Source organism: Stegastes partitus, unplaced genomic scaffold (assembly GCF_000690725.1).
Source record: "Stegastes partitus isolate 25-593 unplaced genomic scaffold, Stegastes_partitus-1.0.2 Scaffold1630, whole genome shotgun sequence".
Taxonomy (NCBI): domain Eukaryota; kingdom Metazoa; phylum Chordata; class Actinopteri; family Pomacentridae; genus Stegastes; species Stegastes partitus.
Genome location: NW_007579361.1, coordinates 76697 through 95613, shown reverse-complemented (window position 1 = coordinate 95613; position 18917 = coordinate 76697). Strand labels below are relative to the sequence as shown.

The window sequence follows — 18917 nt, the reverse complement described above, 5'->3', positions numbered from 1 at the left end:
GACTCTGACCTTTGACCTTTTGGACATAAAAAGTCATCATTTCATTGTTTTATCCCATCAGACATTTGCGTGTCACAATTAGTGTATAAAATCCTCTGCTGTGGCTTAAAATGTGTGTTGTGAAGTAATTGTGAACCCTGAACCTTTGACTACCAAATCAGTTCACCTTTGAGCCCAAGTAAACATTTGTGACAAATTTGAATAAATTGCTTCAGGCTTTCCTGCAACAGCATGTTGCCTCTGACCAAACCTGTCAAGACACATATGGGTCATGGGTCAGGGGTCATTATCAACGTTAAACAGATGTTTATTGAATATTTTTAACATCTTGTTTCTGTAGAAATGAAGGTATGGTTTTTGCTGGATGGTTTGTTATTGTAAATTCAAACTACTTTTACTCACATTATGGTATTTCCCATTCATTTTACCAAGATTTTAAAATTTCACAATAACACTGCATGTTTTCTATATCTTCTGAAAATTACAAATATAACATTTCTTAATTTAGAGTAATTCAGTGTATCTACTACAGTAATGTAGTATTTTGTATTTAATGGTATCTTAATGTTAGTTTACATTTTTTTTTTATAGATTTTTTTTTTATTTATTTTTTTTACAGTGTACAGTTCAATCATTCCCTCCACACAATCTGCTGGACACTGAAACATTAAACCTTCAAAGACTTCACTGATGTGAACACACAGACATTTTTCCAAGAAACAAAGTCTAATTTTAGCTTTGATTCACAGAGTTCGGCTGCAGGCTACAGGTCTGTCTTTTCAGCTTGTATTTGTTCAGTTTGGAGATGAAGTTGGCCGAATTTGCTGTGAGCAGCTCCTTGTTGGTTTGAACCACTGAGTACAATGACAGCTACCGGTGGTTTACTGTGATACTGAGAAGTAAAAAAAAATTTCTGCTTTCTGTGTAGGTCTACGGATGTTTGCTTGAGATGTCTACTGGAGATAATGAGAAGTGTGAGTGTTAAAGCATGTGTTTCAGTCTGAACTCAGTGGAGGAAGAACTCACATCATTTTCTCACGTATTTAAACTTTCTGCTCCCGGTTAAAGTCCTGCTCTCAGAATGTGAATTGAGTTGAAGTGCAGATACAGTACCTGGCTGCTGCGATTCACATGTTGTGACACATTCGCTTATAAAGTGTCAAACAGTGACTAAATGCAGCTGTTGTATGTGTGCACTGAGCTGACATGCTGCTGTACTGATTACAGATTTCTGTTGCTGATGTTAACAGGAGCATCAAGCATTAACGACAGTAACTCTGTAGACATGGCTCTTCAAAATGAACCACAAATGAGGCCAAGGTCTGAGCTGTCACCACAGCTGCAGACTGTCACAACTCGGTTATACAATCCTGCTGCAAAGACAAACATATATCACATACATTATATACATCAGCCCAGCTGGAAATGCCTTGTGCTAAAACATTCTGAGAAGGGTCTGCAAATTTCTAGAAATGTTTTTTTTGTTTTTGTTTTTTTTAAAGTTCCTAGAAGCCGGCTTTTCTTAAAGGTAACATTCCAACAATGTTTGTCTTAAAACATCTGCAGAATGTTGCATTGTGTGCCTCCTTCCTTTGTTATCATGCAACACTGTAACAATGTTTCAAGAAACTACGTTGTGTAATTTATTCCTTCAAGAACGTCCCCAGAACATCCTTAGAACATTATAAGCAAAATGTGCCACCTCTGGCAATATGTAACATTGTAGGAACATTAAAAAAAAACAAACAAAAAAAAAACATTCTGTCCCTAGAGGCTCTGATAATACCTGGAAAACATATTTTGAAGGTTGGTCTGACAACATTCTTCTTGTGTTTTCATGCATACTAACCTGACAACACCCTCGAAAGATCCTCTGAATGTCCCATTTAAAATATTAGGTCACATTTAGCAACACAGGAGCGTTATCTGGAATGACAAATATCCTGAAAAGGTTAGTTGTCTTGCTTTTACACATTATTAGGTCATTTTAGTAAATGCCTCCTGGAGTTCAGTTCAGTGAAGGCAGGATGTATTTGAAGAGCTCATTTGCAAAAACAGATAACTCCATCTTCACAAACCTCCAGAAAACCCACTTTTCCATCGTCTACCTGAGACAACATCAACCAAACTTAAGTTATCTCTTGTTTTGTCATTTCTACTGAATCAAATCCACTCAACTTCAGTTTGATTGATATTATCTGAAGCAAACAACAACAACAAAATTCTGAAAATCTACAAAAATTAAGTTATGTTTTTGCAAATGAACTCTTCATTTTTATTTTTTTACACTTTTATATGATTTCCTTATACACTTTCATATTTTTTAGGCTATACTGAGTTGCCAAAAACACATTTTTTTCATTTTATCCCACATGTTACGCGAATAACTGAAATTAAATACATTAAAAATATGAATCTTGTGTATTATTATCATAGTGATTATAACATAATAACTACAACGCCAGCTGCTGTTTGGGTCCCACCAGACAGTTGCTCATGTTTACCCTGCAGACTGTGAGTGAGGGAAAGAGTAAATATGTACACAACAAGGGGCACCGCTGTCACTCCTCCTTTCAGTGCGTGCGTTACGTAAAAACCACGTCGTTATACAACAGCGTCCCTCCCCGCAGCTCCTCTCAGCTTCATGCGCAGCTCTGAGCGCTTTAGGATCCTGCACACACCCGCCGAGCACAACCCGCATCCATCCGCTGCCATGCCTCCTGTGAAGCTCGACAGTCCAGGTAGGTCTCCTTATTTTGGATAGCAGTGCTGGATTCAGCTGCTGATCTGTCATTGTCCTGCAGGAAGATACACATTACAGCTACTTTGACTGCTTGGAAATTAATTTTTAATTTTTTTTTTATTCTGCATGTTTACATCGCTGTAAAAACAAGCGTGTGTGTGACAACAACCTGCGCGCACACTTGGCACCGTCGTTGGTTGAGCGCAGCTGACAGCGCGGCGGTGCGTCTCTGCTGGCTGGACAAATTGTTCTTTTTTGAAACCGGGTCAGATTTCAGGTTTACACTGTGCAAGTGTGTCACCTTGTGCTGCTCTCAAGTTTGTGCCTTGTCGTTGGTTAAACGTGTGGATGAGGAAACAGGCTGCGATCGCCGCTTTAAATAGTCAGAATCATTCAGCTTCTGGTCCCGCAAACTGCACGAGTCAGTTTATAGACGGATGCAGCTGTTTTCATCCGCATCGCACAGTTACAGCGTGCAAACACACACACACACTTTCATGTCTGTGGTGACAGCAGAATACAGTCTTGGTGAAACTTTTCTTGCAACCGGATAACTAAACCAAAAAAAAAGAAAAGAAAAAAAAAAAGCAACTTCAAGCACAATCAGTGACATTTAGGATCAGTACAGGCAACACTGTGCTACTGTTTACAATGTTTAGACTGGATGTTTGAGGTTTAGATGTCCCTGTTTAGACCATGAATAAAGTGATTTACAGAGGAATTGTACGTACAAAAATAAAGAACTGATCTCTTTTGCAGTTATCCTCTAGGCTGCAAACTCAAAAATATAACCCTCATCAATTAAATCAAGTCATTGTATTGCATTAATATCATTTTCTTTATAATGTGGAAGCTGCAGTTCAGTGGAAAACTGTATTGTATGAGTTGAATTGGTCCTTTAAAGCTACTTTGGTGAAAGTAGCTGGTCTGGTAATAAAGTTGGGCACAGAGGTAATAAAATCGTGCAGATACATGATGACTGTGATTAATAATTACTGCAGCAAGGTTTTGCACATAAATTTTTATACCTGTCTGTTATTCTTGCTCCACATCCATATATTCAGCCCAACCCATAACTGGCAGCCAGTGGTTGTATTGGCTTTTTTCAGAGTGCACTGTGGTGAGAATTGGCACGGCTCATCTTTGAAAAGAAAGGCAGTGCATGCAGTAGTATCTGTTTCATTATTTGGGGTTTATTAAAGTAGCCCTCCATGTACCCAGACACGTATTTTACTGTCAGATGTAGAGAATTGCTCTAATTTCAGTGTTTTAAATTAATATTATTATAGAATTTGGGTGTTTTTTTCTATGAATCTACATTCACTGATAACTTTGAATGTCTTGAAAAGTTCATTTCCAGTCTATTTGCACTGTCGTTTGAAGTTTTCCTCACCGTAGATATCAGTTAAAGATTAAACATCCGAGTGAGTGAGCCAACAAAAATAACAGAACCAGTTCATCCAACACAAACACTTGACAAAAAAATAGGCCAGTTACCTGGGGTAAGGGCTGAATAACGTATGCATGTGTATGCTTGCATTCCCTGCTTCCTACTGTTCTTATTATTAGTGGATCAACCTGAATATTTCAGAAATAAAATACTTCTCTGCATGAGGAACACTCTTAAGGACATCTGTCTGACTGGAGCAGATGGAAACAGTGGAGTCAACTGTTATCAATAATTTAAGTCACATGTCTTTGTTAACACTGGAGTCACTGAGGGGGAAGAAGAGGGCTTCAGCAGACAAACATTGCACATAGGCTAAACAACACAACAGTATATTATATACAGTGTATTACTTATATTTCATGTGTACTCCATTGGTTTATTACATTTTCATGCCAAATGTTTTCATCCAGTGCCAGTGTGCTAATGTGGGCCATCAGCAGCGAGCCATGTAAGCCTCACTGATGGGTGGGGGAGGGACTGAAATATGATGAACTCATTTACAACAGCATTTTACTGTAGCTTACTGTATATTATATACCTATAAATAAACACAAAATACTGTAGTGAGTGTTGCATTTGAGCAGCACTGTGGAGGGGAATTGTAAATATAGGCTGATAATTTGCCTCACCAGACAAGTGGAACTTGCTTTCCTAGGTATTATTATGGTTCAGCGTCCAAATACATAAAAACAGTGAACTGGTTTCAACCAGTCAGCCATCTCTCTCACCAGTGTCTTTCTGATTGGGTAAAAAAATACAATAAAATAATGGTATGATTTTGTCTCTGTTCGTGTTTCCTACAGATGAGGCCGAGCCTGTTGGCAACGGCAAGGCCAAGGAATGCATCACCACGGTACTCAAGGGACTGGAGACCATCGCTCCTCTGGTGCGCACCGTAGAAGAAACCCCGGAGCCAGTCAGCACCGAAGTAAAAGGAACCATCCCTTCCTGGATTAATGGCAACTTCCTCCGCAATGGCCCGGGGAAGTTTGAGTTTGGAAACACACAGTGAGTTGGAATCCAATTCTGCACGACACAAATTAAAAAAACTGCTTCCAACACATGCGATGGAGCCTTAACGTCTGCATTTCCTGGCCAGCTACAACCACTGGTTCGATGGGATGGCGATGCTGCACCAGTTCAAGATCGAGAAAGGCCAGGTGACGTACATGAGCCGGTTCCTGCAGAGCGACGCCTACAAGAAGAACAGTGAAAGGGACCGCATCATGATGTCAGAATTCGGCACCGTGGCCATGCCTGACCCCTGCAAAAACTTCTTCCAGCGATTCCTTTCTCGCTTTGAGATTATCGGTGGGTAGACTCAATAATACGAGAAGGCTCAGAGTCAAGGGTAGATCTGTTATGTGTGACAAAGGTTGGGCAGGCGTTACTGCAGACATGTGCACTGGTGCTGAATTCCTAAGTGGCTGTGCAAGAATGTTGCTCATTTTGTGCCCTAAATGAAGCACAGATTTTGTTAAGCTTTTGAGACCAGCTTGGCCGTTTAGGGAGGGGCAGGAAAACCAGGATAACTGGAGAGAAAATGTACATCAGATGGAAAAAATGATCAATTCACTTCGAGTCAGTGTTTGTACAATTTTTTTGCTAAGTCTGTGGTGGTGCCAGAGGTGGAGCCTCTTCAGTGTTGCATATACATTGAGGTTACATAATAACGTGCTGGAGTGGGGACCCGGAGAGGGGAGCAGAACGTGCTTTACATTCCCACTGGAGTTTCCAGAAAACCTTCCCGCAATCTGTAAATCATGTAGCAGAATGTTTCTTTTAAAGGAGCAAAGCTTTCAGCGCTTCAAAAAGCCTTGCTGTGTTTTTCTTTGTTACAGAACCGACAGACAACGCAAGTGTGAGCTTTGTGAAATACAAAGGAGACTACTATGTCAGCACAGAGACTAATTTCATGCACAGAGTGAATCTAGACACCCTTCAAACAGTGGAAAAGGTACGATCATGGTTTTCATGGAGTAAAAGGTGTTATGATAATACCAGTGGCATGAATTATATGCATCCAATTCATTCTTCAGGCAGTTCTATCAGCTATAATCCAGCAGTATCAACACACACTGATCCTCCTGATTTTATGTTTTGTGTTGCAGGTGGACTGGAGTAAGTTCATTGCTGTAAACGGCGCCACTGCTCACCCACACTATGACCCAGATGGCACCACCTACAATATGGGAAACTCCTATGGAAGCAAAGGTTGGCCCCGAGACTCCTATTAACCCCTTGAACCCTGCAGGTCACTGTACCAGGAGCAAAAAATGCAACCCGGCGCTATTTTTTGATGGTTGCCATGTGGCGCTTTCACAGGAGAGGCTATCTGGTTCCACTGTGACTAAAACAGACGTAGCATTGCTGTGCTTCACGTCTGCTTTTTCAACTTTGGTAGAGTTGTAGGTGAGAATATTTACGACATTGTAATTAATGTTTACTGGCTAATTGTTATCTACAGTAAGTTTAGGAAGGAAGGAGGATTTATTATGGCTTGGTCAAGGGCACTTTGAAGAATAAACAAGCCTTATAAGGTTGTTAGTACCCTCTAGTTTTCTGTTTTGATTATGCAGAAGTAGACATGTCCATTTTTGTGTGAGTTTCTTAAATTTCCCTGTGGTTTACTGACAAGAACACTTATTGTATGTTGAAGTCCTCCCAAGTGTCTCTTATCCAAGGAGCCCAGGGTTCTTAATTTTGGCCTCACAGTTTTGCAGCTGTTACTTAACTGTGACGATATTCGGGGACGTTTTTTTTTAGCTGGAATTTTTGACAAAAAATAGCTTGGGGCTTAAGGACTTAAGGATCGGATGATTCAATTAGTGCTTTGTTTTTATTTTATCTCCTCTTGCAATGAAACTACGTTATTATCCCCGCACATCTGTGTTTGCTCGTTCGCATCTCATGTCACAGCAAAAAGCGATTACAATATTATTCTGGCTATTCTAGGAGCCCTGTACAACATCATCAGAGTACCTCCCGAGAAGACAGATGGCAGCGACACCCTGCAAGGAGCCAAAATCCTCTGTTCTATTGTGCCTGCAAACAAGTCCCATCCCTCCTACTACCACAGCTTTGGTAAGTCGGCACTCCCGGGTATCTCTCATCTGTGATGTCTGTTTTATTTGCTGCCCTCAGCTTGAAAATCCTAATAATGCTCTTCTTCTGGCCGCCAGCCATGTCTGAGAACTACGTGGTGTTCATCGAGCAGCCAATCAAGATGGACCTGCTGAAGATAGTCACATGTAAGCTGAGGGGGAAGGCCCTGAGCGACGGCATCTACTGGGATCCCAAGCAGGAGACGGTCTTCCACCTTGTCGACAAGAAAACAGGCGAGGTGAGATGTGAAGACGGATTTACACATAAAGTAGTACTTCAACATCAGTGAGAGGAACGACCTGCTGCTTCCATCTAGCTGATCTCTAATGGTCTGAGTGTGTGTTTCTGGACTGCAGGTCAGCTCAGTGAAGTACCACACCAAGGCCATCTCCACCTTCCATCAGATCAACGCCTTTGAGGAGGATGGGTTCTTGATGCTGGACATGTGCTGCTCAGACGACGGCCAAGCCATCAACAACTACCTTATCCAGAACTTACGCAAGTCCGGAGACGCACTAGATGAGGTCAGTATAGAACTGGTTGCACACAGTCAAATTAAAGGAGAGATTCACTGCACTTTTAGATATCAACAGAGCATGTTTTTTTGGACTGTTTGTATAATCTCATTAACTTTCCTTGAGTAGAAAACAACTGCTCAGGATATAATTGGCGGTTAATCTCGAGTAATTTCAGGGGGAAGCCTTTGCAGTACTAGATTTGGTGCCTTCTGTCTGTTCATAGTTGTGTGTTCCTTTAACTGTAGCTCTTTAAGTGTCATTTTTCAGTCTCTTTGCACCAAGAGACAAACACATTAGGATGAATCTGCAACATGTCTAAATACTAGACTGTGTCCTTCCCAGGTGTACAACACCCTGTGCAGGGCTTATCCTCGTCGCTTTGTCCTGCCCCTAACCGTGACCAGCGAAACCCCGACAGGCCAGAACCTGAACACTCGACCCTCCAGTGGAGCGACATGTGTTAAAGTCAGCAAAGAAGTGGTGAGTTGGAATTATACACGATAATCTCTTTAGCATGGATGTCTACATTTTCCTTCCTTCTTTAGCAAAAACACTGGATTCAGTCTTTCGAAACGGGTCTTGCCTTGACAGCTCGTATGACGCTGCACAAAAGTATTTTCTGTAAATAATGTCTGTGTAGATTCTCAGTCATCCGTGTCAAGATTGTCCAAGACCAACTTCTCCCACGGGAGACGAATAAAGAAACCTTGACCTTCAGTTCTCAGAGCTAAAAGACAACTGGACTTTTCTTTTTGAATTTCTGAAGACATTTTGTCTCTCATTCAGTTGTGGAGAAGCTGCTTTCTACTTGTTTTCTTTTCAATCTAGTATTTTTCCAACCTAGTGGTTGAAGAAGTATTCAGTTCCTTTCTTGACTGAAGGGCTAATATAACAGAATTAATATTTTTAAAGATACATTCATGGACAAGCAACATTTTTGTTGTTGAAGTTGGTCAAGTTTGAGTGAATTTTAATGACTTCTGGGTGGTTTAATGTACAACAATTTATTGTATTTTATAAGATGCAGTGCAAGGGAAGAAAAGTCTCTGTAGTGCCACGCAGCACATGTGAAAAAGTAATATATGCACTCGTTTACCTTTGATAAAATACAGTGAAATTTGTAAAGTTGTAGATTTAGAAACAATACACTCATATGTTGTGATGCAGCCATTATGTATGTAACAGTGATGGAGGTGTTAAATATAAAAATATAATAAAGTATGTGATTTCGGACTCTATGCAAAATTAGCACAAAAGCATTCTTCATATCCCAGCGAACGGTTTCTATATGACAGTCAGAGGCACAGCTTTGGTTGCTATTTCCACCTCCCAAATATTTAAAGACATCCTCCCAGTTTTTGACCTTGCTAACATGTGCATATGGTATTTTTCCTCTGCTGGAACACACGTCATGAGACAAATAAACAGTCAAACCCGTGGCTAAGTATTTCCATAGATTCAGACTCATGAGGTTTCTTATGTAACAAACATAAGGAACCAATCCTGTCAGCGTGCAGGGTGGAGTTCTCTGTATCATTATTCATATACGGCTACATTACTTCAATGTTACAGCTTTCCATTGTGCAGTGTAGAGTAGTTTTATAGTGTTTGAGCAGAGTTGTAGGTGAGCTGGTGTGCTCCAGCTGCAGCCAGTGGGCAGGAGTGGGTGAACTGTATAGATTTGCATACTAGAGGAAGCAATGTTGTAGAGATACATCTAAAAAATGTGGAAGTTGGAATGGATGATTGCAATGAGGACAAGAAAAGCTCCTAAATATGTAGCTTGATTAACACAAGGATGAGTTTCTAGGAGTTTCATCAGTGGCTGGACCTGGGCTTTAACCAGTTCACATTTTCTCTGGAGTGTTATAACCAAGTCAGATGATCATAAGATGCACTTCATGAAACCGACAGGATTCAGCAAAGTTAAACTGAAGCCAAAACTCACAGAGCTCAAGCGACAATAGACAGCTGATCCCGTCTTTGTCAACAGGTGTTCTGTCAGCACGAGGATCTCCATGGAGACGACCTGGCGGACTACGGCGGCCTGGAGTTCCCGCAGATCAACTACAACAAATGCAACACGCGTCCGTACCGTTATTTCTACGGCTGCGGCTTCAGACACCTGGTGGGAGATTCTCTGCTCAAGATGGACCTGACTGATAAGACGCTCAAGGTGTGTCTGTGGTGGGGTCTACTTCCTGGGACAACAAGTTTAATATGACGTCACGGCCTTCATGGAACACAGCAGACATTATGACATATTGTCACTTTTATGCAAAAAATGTTGACCAGTGATACAAAATTGCCGTGTAATCAAATAAAAAATCTGATGTCAGACGATATTAGACGGGTTAGCTGTTAGCAACCGCTGCCCTTCTTCTCATATGCATCTCGACAGGGAACCAATAAAAGAAGATTTATCAAAATGCTAAGATATAAGCTGTAAAAAGTGTCACTAATATGCAAAGTGAGCCATAGAACACTGGAGGATTGAGCTGCTATTTGTGAATGTGATCTGCTGCAGGTTTGGTACCAGAAGGGTTTCTACCCATCAGAGCCTGTGTTTGTGCCATCACCTGATGCCGTTGATGAAGATGATGGAGTCATCCTCTCGGTGGTCCTCACACCTTCACAGGTAAGACTCTGTGCCTCCGACATTATCCAAGGAGAGCCCACCTGATGAGAAATGAAACAGTCTTTAAAGGTTTAGTAATACAGAGGAGCTACATCAGTGGTGTAATTTTCTTTTTTGTTCTATACATGTATACCTTTTGTTCTTTGTATTGATTCCCTGAAACTGTCTTTCATATTCAGTACTCCCCGGTGGTCCAAGTTTAGGTTGTTTCTAGCAGTTTTCCCTGAGTTTTAGCTACACAAGTAGACCTGAGCTTGGTCGATTTTAAGTCCGTTATCAGCCGGACACATAATCCATCATTAATATTCATGAAGGCGATGAGCAGAGTCATAAATATTCATTGATGAATTTGCACAAAGTGAATTTTGATCGTCTGAAGTTTCGAATTACAAACAGAAAACTACTAAAGAACGGAAGCATAATGGCAGGAAATGTATTTTGTGGCTGTGTTAGTGGTGCCAGTAATAGGAAAGGAGCGGCAGAATCAAATGGCATTTATATTTTTTCTGGCACTTTATAAAGTGAACTTTAATGTGAATACAGTTCTTGCTGATTTTACCGAACAGGGTTTTTGTACATCTGAATTACAATGACAGAAACACTTTATAAACACTATTATCTTCACCTCTCTTATCTGTGCCTTTCTTGTGAAGCAAGTCAAATGCAGAAGGAAAATAAGAGTTAACATTTACCTGTGTTGTGATTAGCAGTTTGATATCACCTGTCAGCAACGTGGAAGCTACATATGCAGTGCAAATGTAATAATTCTAACAAGGCAGATTCAGTCTCTTAACTCTGAACCCCAAAACCTGCTGTCTGCTTTGAAAGGCATTTTATCTTTAAAGAAATTTGCTAGAATGACACCATTTATCAAAGCCAGGAACTGTAGCTTTCTGACTGTCTTTGAACTACTCGTCTGTGATGTGCCATTTCATTAGAAAACTTAAGCAAAAATGTGCTTAAATTGGCATATTTCATAATAAATCTCTATATCCGTGCCTCATTTAAAATTCTCTAAAAAATAAACCAGAAAAGAAATAAAAATCTGCATTTTTCAGTTCAAGCCATCAGTGACTCAGCTGTCTTGTCACATAAAATCAGCAGTTAAACTCAACTGCAGGCCGTGTTTAAGTGCAGATAGGTGCTAAACATTGAAACAAATGAAAAACACAAGTAGTGAAATATGTACGGTATGTACAGCCAACATTGTTCCAGCATCGGTAACCTCTCTGGGCATTTGGAAAAATGATATACATGTTTATTGTAGGTTTGCGCAGTGATCATGGTTGTTCTTTTTTCAGTTGTTGCCATTATTCTGAGTATTCTTTGTTTGTTTTATGAATGTCTCTCCAGGATAAAGCAACATTCCTCCTGGTTTTGGACGCCAAGACCTTTGAAGAGCTGGGAAGAGCCGATGTGCCTGTTAACATGGCGTACGGCTTCCACGGCGCCTTCAGTGCCTCTGCATGAGCCCGTTTCCAAAGAGTTTCTGGTACTATGATACAAAGAACACAAAAGTGCAGTATTAAGCATATAACCGCTATATTCCTGATGGTACTGAGTAACTGCTGCATCACACGGTGAAGACGGATGCAGAGTTGTGTTACTGACTGAAGTTTACACAAATGAAGTTTTTTATATTACATTAATTCTGCTAAGTCTATTTTACCTCTTAATTAACTCACATATGCTCATGTTATTCTTATTACATACATTTCTTTTGCACTCACTTAAAACTGACAATATGTACTCAAGGATACATGAACAGGGAAGGACTCCTGAGTTAATGTGCCGTGGGTGTCGAGCTTGTGACATTCAGCTTGCGCGACGGTTCAAACACGAAGTGCCAACTGAATAATTTCCAAAAACTGTGGTACTCTTACATTGTAATTTTTTTTACTGTTTCAATGACTTTTATACATGCTTTCTTAAAAGTTTTCAATAAATATTACCTGTGTGTATTTTTTTGTTTGTGCATTTTTCACATTCAGAATCTATGGAAAGATAATATCCAGAAATATGTTCACATATAAAAGCAGCCTTTTCATATTCTGACAATACTTTACAAATAGCCTATTTGTGTTGCATCAATGTAATATAAAGACAAAGACAGAAAATTACAGTTTTTCTCAGTGGCTTTGGTATATTTCTAGAATCATCCTCGACATTTGCAAATTTGCCTCTCTCAAAACAATTCGTACGAATAGCAAAACACCATGGATTACCTGCAAAAGGCAGTTACTTGCTCAAAATCCTTAGTTCATCTCTCAAAACTAAATATCTGTCAATGAACATGTCAGGGCATCAGAAGGACAAGTCCCTGTGTCAATGTATACGGATAAGACAGTCAGATTGTTTAGGAGGGATGTAACTATGGCTGAAGTTTTGATGACAATTATTGTAAATTGTGAGTTACACCTTAGTGTATGTGGGAGACTGATTGCAAGAGACTGGACAAGATTCACATTTACTGTTTGTACTGTGATTTGTTGACAGACCATGTCATTGCAATACAGAAAGGAAAAGACAGCACTGCACAGCATCAAGACAAAAACAAAAAGTAGAAATGTGAACATAGGACAATCTCCTTAGGGAAAACTGTACATGCAGTGCTGTAGGAATTACAGTGCAGTCTTCCTCTATACTTGCCAGTTGATGGTTCATAAGATGCACCTTTGAGCTATTTCAGAAATCTGGTTGATCATTGATTGATCTATGTGATGCTGCACACATTTCCCTTCATTAGAGAAAGTCAAGATTCACCTGGGAGCAACTTACCAATTCAGGGCAGATTTAGAAAAAAGTATAATGGAAATGTATAGAAATATGCTCGACTTATTTAGACAACTTGTTCAACCATGTTGCATGTAAAGACTTATGTGATGAACTAATGCCTAAATGTTGTGGGGGTGAGACTATTCAACAGAGACCCATTATAATACATTCTGATCAACATGACATAAGCAATTGATAATGTAGGAAACAGCAGAGAACTGTACATAATCATTTACTGGATGTACCAAAGCATTTAGAACTTGTTCACAGAAATGAGAAACTGATTTTTTGATGTGCACAAGCGACACAATGATGTGAAGACTGAACAAGTAGTTTTTAGAATTTCAATTCTGATCTGAGAAATGAACCAAAGCGACTGAGAAACACTGAAATAGCACTGTAGCAGGTTTTGAAGCCCCAAATAACTCTCGATTGGAATTTGGTGTGTAGATGCTATTTTTATATTTTTTGACACCAAATTTAGTTAAAATGATCAACATATATGTAAAATCTTAGATCCTTCTTTGTTCTAAATTCTTTCTTTTTAGGTCCTTCTTTCAAATGTCTTCTTATGTTCTTCGCTGTAGTTTTTGCTAAATTTGAATTTCCTCAGTTATCTAATTGGAATCTACAGGAGAGAAAAAAAGCCATAAAGGAATCATTCTGTTTCACTACATGGATTATAAATAAGTAAATATAAATAAACTCTTACTAGGCTAAAGATAAATTGCTAAGGCAAATGGTTAAACGTGAATCATTTCTACTACTCCACTACATTAAAGGGAAATGTTGAACTTTTAAATCCACTACATTTATCTGACAGCCTTTAGTTATTAGTTCCTTTACAAATTCAGATTGTTACAAGCAAAACATACTAAAAGCCTTTAAAATTTAGTTAAATATTTGAAAATATCCCAAAACATTTTATAGTTTCACCTTCTCAACTGTAAGGATTTGCTGCTTTTGCTTTTAAAAGTTTTAATCATCAGCAGCCACAACAACGTGGCCGGTGGTGTTTTCACCTTGTGAGTCTGTGTGTGTGTGTGTGTGTGTGTGTGTGTGTGTGTGTGTCATCGTGCAAACACAGTCCTGGAGGCAGCGATAGCGGCGGTGGTTTCAAGTCCAGTGGTGTTTTTGTCTGATCAAGATAAAACTACAGCCGGGCAAGATAGAGTCACAAAGTTTTACATGTGTTTCCCTCAGATCAAGATGAAGGCCGAGTTTGAAGAAGGGTGTGGTCTGAAACATACATGTTGAGTAACTGTGCAGTCAAGTGTTAATATTGACTCAGTATTTACCGGTCAGAAGGCCAGTATGTTGACTGGTGTGATCCCATCACAACATGTTGTCTAGTTTTCTTTTTTGTTTTTTATCATTTTTAAATGTAGATTGTTGATTGGAAAAAAGAAGCATCATAAAGAAGTGACTTTGGATGCACTTTTTTATTTTTTATTTTTTTGCAACAAACTATTAAATGAGAAAACAATGGCTTTATTATCATAAAATAATCATCAGTTACAGTCCTAATATATTCTATTGTAAAAGTAACAAAGACATTTTCCTGCACTGAGCAATTTTAATAAATGTCTTCAAGGACATGATCCTGTTTGTACTTGCAGTTTAGAAATATTTTACATGCAGAACTTTTACATGTATTGAGTATTTCTACAGTGTGGTATTCGTAGTTAAACTTGAGTCAGGAATCTTCCTATTTATTCCAGCACTATATGATGCACATTTATCATGATTCACATTTAAAACTCAGGTATGGCTGCTCTTCATATACATTTTACATGTACACGTTTTAACCAGACCATTAAATACATATCATTATCAATAGTTTTCCTTGGATCAAGGTCCAGGAGACCAGGAAACCAGTTTACAGGGTGGAGAATAAAATCATTCAAATTCATACATGACGACCCAGAAGATGGATGTACATTTATTTCAGTGCTGCAGACTATTTGTGTTCTTTGGAAACGCCCAGACAAGAAATAAACCCTGTCAAACATGTGCTGGATGGCTGTTACTGAGGGTTTTATTCTGCTGTAAGTACACCAAATCATCCACTAGAGGTCAGCATGTGACGGCATTTCAGCGCCTTCAGTCATGTTCTGAATCTGCAGATTCAGGACCTGAACTCACTACTTGACCAGAAAACCAAACAGGACTGAGGGGAAACTTGCTGCTTTGTGTGAGCTGTGTGTCGACAGTAAGACTTTGGGGTTTGTGAGCAGCAGCTCTGCATTGTAAGCATCATCAACAGCAGCTCTCTCTGTTTTCAGCAGGTCGATTGTGAATCTTAACGGATCCACTTTCTGGCTCACACAACTGTTTCAACAAAGGGGTGAGGAAGGGCAACGTCTCCGAAGGAGGCGGGCTCAACACGGGCACACCGGCTATGAGAGGGATCCAACCTGTGACCCTGTGACAATGGGACAATCTGTAACCGCCAGCCCACCCTGCCACTTCAAAAACACACTGCAAACACTGAAGGGAGCCTGGCATTGAACCTCACATGGGTTATTTCCAAATATGTGACCTCAACAACTGCATTTGCAGGACACTTGAGACAGAGTGCCTCTTCTGGGGAAAGAAAAAAAAAAGACAAGCTGATGAAGCAAAAAAAAAAAAAGAAAAAAGTGAGCATACACCTTTGCTTTAAATAAAAAGAAAGAAAAAAGGTTTGAAACAGATTAAAATCCAAACAACGGATTAACGCAGGAGACTAACTGCAGCTTTCACTTTTTGGGCTGCGTGTGTGGCCAGAGAACAGATGCGCATTTCCATAGAGGAGTGAACAAAAGGGAGAAGAAAAAAAAAAAAAGTTTCTGTGTGTGTTCCTGACAGCCGGTTAAAGCAACAGGAACCCAACTCCTAAAAGGGAAACTTCCAAATGTGGCAGTTTTTTGGGGTGCTTTAGGAACATGCATTATTGATGGACTGCAGATGGTACTTCATGTTAGAACAATGATGATTTTTAAAAAATCAAAAAGATCTTCTGCAACAATATGCAGTCGACGGCTTGTTTTTCCTCTGTGTGAAACTTTTCAAGGAGTCGTCAGTAGTGCGTGATTATCCTGCACAATCAATACGTTGGTACACTTATACACAGTGGATAACCGTCGGACGGAGTGTGGCATGACAAGACAAATAAACCTATCAAAATAATTACAGCGATAAATCAGAGGATTGACATGATATTTGCATTGATCCACTTCAGTGAGTACAGCTCACTGAACAGGAATCCACAAGCTGCTTCTTTCCTTTTCATTTATTCTACAAAGAGAAGTGCTGACAGATATCTTTCCTGCAGCAAATCTGGAAGCAAACAAATCCCTGTTATTATCAAATTCAATTCTTGATTAGTAGTGCAAAACAGGCTGTCGGTAATTCAACACACATTAGGTGGAAAACTGCACGCTTTTTTGCATTGCTGCTAAGCTACCTGCAGTATAAACGTGCACCAGACATCATTTATGAGCAATCATTTGCATATCCAGCGTTTAGTGTCGGTTCAGTGTTCTTTTTTAGCGCAGACTGACAAAGAGTGGGCTCTGTCGAAGCAGAATAATATCTATTGAAGCAGCCAGTAGTGTCTCAGGTCAGGAATTGTGATTTTCTGGCAGGATAGTAGTTTGTGATCAGCTGTGGCATAAGAAGCACAGCATTTATTTTTAGCTTGTTTCTTGTCGGTGATATGAATAACTCGAAAAGCTGCTTGCCTTTTGTGTGAATGTGTTTGAAGCAAGACATCACTAAGAATAGTGTGCCTCAGTAGTCACCTCTGGAGGCAAACGACACTATACAGAAACTGAATTATGGTTTGAATATTAGTATGTTATTTACAGCAGTGGTGGGAGAAGTATTCAGATCCTTTACTGAAGCATAACTGTCAATAGAGTAATGTAAACATACTCCATTAAAAGTCCTGCATTGAAAATAAAACTTAAATAAAAGTACATAAGTATTAGCAGCAAAATGTAGTTCAAGTTTTAAAGTTCAACTATTGGTTTAGTTCCACTAACTGACATATTATTATATATGAGATCATCAGATTATTATTAGTGAAGCATCAGTGTGTGTGCAGCATGTTGTAGCTGCTGCAGGTGGAAACAGTTTAAACTACTTCATATACAGTTTTATATACAGGGACAGCACATAAATCTGACGGGGCCTTCAATGATTTTAGCAAGAGAAAACAAGAAAACTCTGATACACAAATCTGATCCAGTTTTTCACTAATAATCGATTTTTTTTGTGCGATATTGGACTATCTGAACATTATTGAAATTAAATGTGAGAAAGAAACAGCTCAGACACATCTGAAGCGTGACCTCGACCGCACACAGCTGTTTGGAAGAAGTCAGAAGCCACAATAGGGTGGAAACCACTGGTTTAATGTTTGACAATCTGTTTTATTATTACTATTTTAAAATCTTTATATGTAAAGTAACTATAGCTGGCAGAAAATGGAGATAAAAGCACCTCAAAATTGTAATTAACCTGAGTAATGTACGACAGTTGACCTTCATCCTAAAATAGAGCCATTCCTCTGTTCAGCTCCAGTTAAAACTGAAGGAACCATTTTACAACAATACATGATAGTGAAGTGTCATACAGTAAATTCAGTTATTCCTGGATTACTCACTGGGTTGTTTTCACCTACAGCTGGGTAGCAGAGAATTTTACCATAACCAGCACTAACTGACTGACATATTATCACAATATAAAGCCGATGTGGCCACGTATCCACGTCTGCTCAGTGCGTACACATTGTCCAGACATGGGACAAAGTCAGCATTGATGTGGAAGTCCAATATTCTCTTTTTAGCTCTGGTTTGCTTTCCCACAGCTTTGTCTGCCCGCTGTTTGGTGTTTTACAAGTACTGTAAAGTGGTTATTTTTATTGCTTTTTCACCATAAACAACAACTAACAGCTGAAGAAAACACTGACGAAAGCTATGAGCGTGCACCAAAACAGTGAAAGTGCTGGCAGGACAACTGGAAGCTGCATAACCAAAGAGCTGACGGCAACAGCAGAGCGAAAAGTGGTTCCTGCTCAAGAGGCAACTTCCAGGACTGAAAAATGAAGCCATTGTTGAAATGCCAAAAACTGGAGTTCCTTGAATGACCACTTGAGGCTGCCTCAGAGAGCGTGTCAATCCCTATAGACCCCCATGTTAAAATGTCTAACTCTACAGCAAAAATTATCACATTAACAGCCCGGTATAAAAAATGGCTTTGGTCTCTACAGCTTCTTTCCCTGTTAACGACAACTGTACTCACTTGTTTTAATTGTTTTAAGGCTTAAAGTTATGTATAAATAAGGGTGTGGTTGCTTCAGATGACAGGTGGGTGCCATCCATGGACAGTCCACAGCCCAGAAACTTATGCATGGGTCTCCACTAAAGCTCTATGTCTTTGCTTATGTTTGAATTATCTAAAAGTTAGGTGGAGTCAGGAACTTCCAAGATGGCGACGACCAATGATCTAAACTGGAAACCTATGGGTGGCATCATGAAAGGTTCAGCCTTCATATACCATTTATGTTCCTGCTGCACACATATAATCATTTAAAGCAATGATAAGAGTAGCTAGAACTACTGATAGTGACGTACAGTAAGTTCTAAGTGGTGCAACATCAGATCATCCTACAATAACCAGCAACTCACCATCAAAGTCCGC

The 18917-nt window shown here is 39.6% G+C and overlaps 1 protein-coding gene across 1 annotated transcript; it reads left to right on the top strand.

Annotated features, from left to right (window-relative positions):
* Positions 1-2603: 2603 nt before the first annotated feature.
* Positions 2604-12415, top strand: LOC103371700 (beta,beta-carotene 9',10'-oxygenase-like). The gene is made up of 12 exons (XM_008301115.1): positions 2604-2741; positions 4997-5201; positions 5293-5504; positions 6035-6150; positions 6305-6407; positions 7149-7277; positions 7376-7536; positions 7655-7822; positions 8159-8296; positions 9810-9992; positions 10344-10454; positions 11808-12415. Exons 1-12 carry the CDS (start codon positions 2645-2647, stop codon positions 11922-11924), a joined length of 1740 nt encoding a protein of 579 aa, XP_008299337.1. The 5' UTR covers positions 2604-2644; the 3' UTR covers positions 11925-12415.
* The last annotated feature ends 6502 nt before the right edge of the window (positions 12416-18917 follow it).